A 5,150-nucleotide genomic window follows, 5' to 3' on the forward strand; every position below is an offset into this window, starting at 1 on the left:
TAACCAAACCCATTACTTGCCCTTTATAGAACTGTTCGGCCTGACAGTGGAAAAGCGATTAATGTTTCCCAACCTTGTTCCTGGAGGCATGCCAGAACATCTTGGTTACGTATGTAACCCTCATTCCCTGAAGGAGGGAACGGAGATGTCACGTCAGTGACTGACGAATTGGAATCTCACCTGAGAGCCCAATTCATCAGTCACTGATGTGACATTGAATGTGACTGACTGAAAGGGAACTGCACATTTTGCATGTTTGCCTATCCAGACACACTTGATTCAACTCATTAGCTTATTAATAGAGACCTGAAGACCAGAAATGGATGGGTCAGTTAAAAAAAGTAATCCAACATGTACAGTTGTTGTGTCTCCAGAATCTGGGGTGGGAAACACTGCAAGAAAGTATATAGCTGATGCTAATTCTGATCTGTGATATTATTTTCAGATCAATTTCATTCAAAGATGTCCTACCCAACAACTCTAGAGCAAATTGGTGGACATGGAGGTGGTCCATTTTCATTAACTGGTGAGAACAACGGTGCCAGTTTAGAGAAGATCTGGGTTTGGGTTGGAGGATGGCAGGTGAAGGCTGTCAGGGTTTGGCTTTCAGATGGGAGAGATCAGACTTTTGGAGAACCAGCTGGAGATCCTCAAGAGTTCAAGTTCCAGCCTGGTGAGTGTTTCACCTCACTGTCCTTGTGGGGGAACAGAGCAGGATCACGTCTTGGAGCTATCAAATTCACAACCAGTCTTGGGAAAGAATTCTTTGCAAAGATGAAAAAACAGGGTTTGAAAACAGAATATCCCATGGATGTCGGCTCTGGATATTGTTTGGGAGTTGTAGGAAGAGCTGGTGCTGACATCGACTGCATGGGATTTATGTTTCTCAATGAAGTTCAATCAGCAGTTCTCACTGATGTCAAATATCCCACTATCAGCCAACAGATACCAGAGGTAGCAATAAAATCAATCGATTCCCTCTCTTACAGTAACGACTCTTCCATCACTCAAAAACAAAAAGTTGAAATCTCAGAGACAATAACCAACAAATCTTCATGGTCTGTGAGTTCAAGTTTAGAAGCAACATTTAGTATGGAAGTGAAGGCTGGGATTCCAGGGATTGCAGAAGTTAAAGGAGGATACAGTGTTAGTGTTGGACTTGAAAGCACTTACAGTCACGAGTATTCAGATGAGAAAGCTGAAACTCTGTCTACTGATGTTGATGTGCCACCAGGGAAGAAGGTGGATGTTGACATCACCATTGGCAGAGCCACTTTTGACATACCTTACACTGGCACAGTGCAGATCACCTGCAAGAATGGCAGTGTGTTACAGTACGAAACCAAGGGCACATACAAAGGCGTCACTTACACTGAAATCAAAGTGGAGACTAAGGAATCTCCTCTGCAATGTTGAGACAGATTGCACATGTAACACAAGTTCTTTACTTCTAATTTTGTCAATCATGTATCAGTTGGGTGTTCAGGGAAAATATATATGTTTGTGTGTGTATATACACACAACATTTGCTGTATTTGCAAATAGTCTTATATAATACCAATACACACATATTCATATAGATTCATATTTTGTGTAATCACTTTAAAATAACCTCTAGAAACAGGTTTTGTAATGTCTTCTAAATGACAATTTATTCAATAAACCCTGTGTTACAAGCAATGTTTCCTTGAATTATTTTCTCTGCTGAAGCAGAAGAAGCAAGAAGAGAGTGAGATCACTGTGAAGCTACCCTTTAACTCTGTGTGGAGGTCCCACCAATGGGCACTTGAGCTTTCAGAGAGAAAGTTTACAAAGTTAGCTAAATGTAATGTAAATGAACAAATAGGAAATGAATTTGGAGTCCATAGATACCAAACATGCTACCCAAGTGATCTTAGTTAACCAACGTATGCAATTCTGAAATATTATTCCTATGGACTAGGTGCACAAGATGGCGCCGGTGAGCTGCGGTGATGCAACTGTGCGCGTGGTTACTTCCACTCGTGCCCTTCTGGTCTTAGCGACGCTTGTATAGAGTACCTCAGGGATGATGCATTTTTGTAGGCAAAACCCAGAAGCGAGTTAGCATTTTAGGACTTCCTGTGGTTAACAAAGCCTCTAAATAATTTCACGTTTTGATCTATGACATAAAACACACCAGTTATTACCCGCTTGTAATTTTTTAAACCTTTATTGTGTTTAAAACGGCGGTTGCTAACAAATTGCTAAAAGGGACTACTTCCTTTGGCGGGGACTTTAGACGTCATCATGACAAACAGGACATTTGGACAGCATTTCTCATGAAAAAGTGGATAAGTATTCATACACAGCGCATATCATAATCAGAGAGCATGTTTTTAAATAAAGTTGTTTTTTAAATACAGTGTGAGAAGCTTGGTGGTGGTGACGTTGATCTGTGACCATGGTGTGCTGTAGTCCGTTTATAGCCTACTGTTAGCTTTTTATATCTGACGACTTTATTTAGGCTTCAAAATCTATAAATGTTGTGTTAACTTGTGAAGATTATCTTGATAGACAAAACGTGTAAGTGTCATAACCCTTTGTTAAACACAGAGCTTATTTTCTGTGATTTTCCAAAAGTCTATGGGAAAAATGCATAGGCTTTCAGTTGAGGGAACCTGTGCGCCGCTAACTTCCAGGTTGGCCTACAAAAACACAAAATCCCTGAGGTACTCTATTTGGTGCGGGAAGAAACTTAAACATGAAACTTGGCTAGATATATATTTTTTTAAATAAAGAGAAGATGGTGGTCTATCAGAGACGAAAGGAATCGTTGTATTATTGTGTAATGTTATCTCTGTGTGGAAATTCAATGAGATACACAGAGATACGCGATATTTGACTTCTTTCTCCTGTTGATTATGCGGTTCAGGCTCAGCGGTGATCCACGGATCTCTTTATCCACACAAAATGCTCAAGTATGTAATATATCGCCTGATTTTGTTCTGACAGCTGGGGAACTAACGTTAAATGGCTCAAAAACTGCCTTCTCTTTCTGCGTGGAACAACACTGGACCTTCATGAAGATCTAATGTTTGCTATTGTAAACCAAAGCATCAATCCTCATCAGAGATATAAATAAACTACGGGTAAAAAAGAAAACTTAGGCTACCTATATTAAACTGTTTGTGCTACAGTTAAAAATGTAAATTAATCGCAATCTTTTCACAGCCATTGTTTTTATCTAAAAACATAACTGATGGAAAGAAATCGTAAAGTAGCTATGTGATCATATTGATGGAGCAACTGATGTAGGTAAGTGAAAAAATAATAAAATAAATTTATCACAGGGCAAACGTGAATGTTCACAAGGCATTTTATGCAGACAACTCTAATCGTAGTTGTATATTTACAGGCATTATTGTCATTGTATATGCATATGCACCGTTAATCTATTCTAACCCTTACATTTAAATGCCATTGGCTCAAGTGATTGTACTATATATCTTAGTTGTTTTTAAGTGATATAACAGATTCTATAAACAACTATAAGAGATAATTTTCAGCTTTCCCCGGCACTCTGCACCGGCATAAAGCAAAACCGGAAGTGTATATGTGATCGAAAATCCAAAATGGCGGCCTTGTGCAACTAGTCCATATACAGTTTGAATTGATACATACAAAAGGAACATCTATATCCCCATGATAGAAAAATCATAAGATGAAAACTGGATACAGGTTTATACATTTCTCAATTGGTTATATATATAGAATATATAGGATTAAATGTGCCTCCATCCCCTCAGATGGATGAAATTACTACTCTGACCACCACAGTGCCATGTACTAGAAGACTACACAGAAAACTAGAAGTATCAGTGAAGCAGTCAGTGGCTCTGGAAAAAAAGATAAGGGGGGAAATGGAACTGAGGGGAGTGTAAGTGGAAAAGTAGTGAAATTGAAATAGGGTGCCACCTGATGACCCCGATGAAGTACCTACCCTCCCTTGACATACCTGTCTCCCATAAAGTACCTGCTAGTGTCAAGATCAAGGATTCAATGTTTGGTACGTGTTTGCACATAAAGGATGTTTACATCTTGTTCTGTGTTTAAAAACAGTGCATGTCAACTCTTGTCTTTAAGTTTGCGTTGCCTCTCATATTGAGCTATTTGTGGCTGTAAAAGGCATTCACCGGTTCTAACACTATAGCAACATTAACTCTATGGCAGTTTTTATTTCTTATTTATTAGAATGGGGTAAACAAGGGCGTAATTTCCACTGGGGACAGGGGGGACATGTCCCCCCCCACTTTCAAATTAGTTTATGATTTTTTAACCGTACGCTGTCATGGAGGAGCCGAACACAGAGAGCCTGTCTGTGTCGATGCGCTTGTTCGCATCCAAGAATGTTGCGTGCACACTCTAAAAATAGCTCAGTGACGATTCTAATGAGCAGGTATGGCCGTTGCGGCACAGTCAGCGATGAAACACCAGAAACGGCAACAGATGACTTCATGAAATGAAAGAAAGGAGATGTGAGTTGGTTGACTCAGTAAATTAGCTCAGGTCAGGATAATCATACAGTATTTCTTGTCTACACCTGTTGGTGTTAACCTTGACTGAGCTCAGGGGCGATTCTAGGGTCAGAGCTTTAGGGGTGCTGAGCACCCAATGAGCCCCACTGCCACCACCCACCCTCTTTTCACACAAAAACAAAAAAATATGTCTATTGAAAAATAACTTTATCATTTTAACATTGATTCAACTAACTCCAAAAACCAGATTTTTTTTTTCCTTTTTTTTTTTTAGCCTAGTTATTAATTGAATAACGAGACACAAATTCAGTCGTGTTTGGTCCCATTTATTTTTGATCACAGTGCATACACACAAAACTTTTAGTCCAAAAGTGCGCACATTTGGAGAAATGCACGTTTACCTCAGATTTCATTAGATAGAATAAGCCGGGCAGCACGCCAGGTTTTAATTACCGAGGTCAGAAAATGTATTATGCTAGGGGTGTTCGGGTGTATGCTCCCCCGAGAAAATTTAGATTTCCCTGGTGTACATATGTGCATTTTAAGACGTTTTAAGGCCAACAAATTGGATAACAATAGCTTTAAAACCATGTCAACAAATACATGCATGCACAGTTTTGAGGCAGCTTTAACCGCATATTTGGTAATTTCATG

The 5,150-nt window shown here is 39.4% G+C and overlaps 1 protein-coding gene across 1 annotated transcript; it reads left to right on the forward strand.

The window, feature by feature from the left end:
- The first annotated feature begins 462 nt into the window (after positions 1–462).
- On the forward strand, positions 463–1,479 carry LOC125255527 (aerolysin-like protein). Its single transcript, XM_048170842.1, has one exon. It carries the CDS (start codon positions 463–465, stop codon positions 1,414–1,416), a length of 954 nt encoding a protein of 317 aa, XP_048026799.1. The 3' UTR covers positions 1,417–1,479.
- Positions 1,480–5,150: the final 3,671 nt, after the last annotated feature.

Source organism: Megalobrama amblycephala, linkage group LG20 (genome assembly GCF_018812025.1).
Source record: "Megalobrama amblycephala isolate DHTTF-2021 linkage group LG20, ASM1881202v1, whole genome shotgun sequence".
NCBI classification, from domain to species: Eukaryota; Metazoa; Chordata; class Actinopteri; order Cypriniformes; family Xenocyprididae; genus Megalobrama; species Megalobrama amblycephala.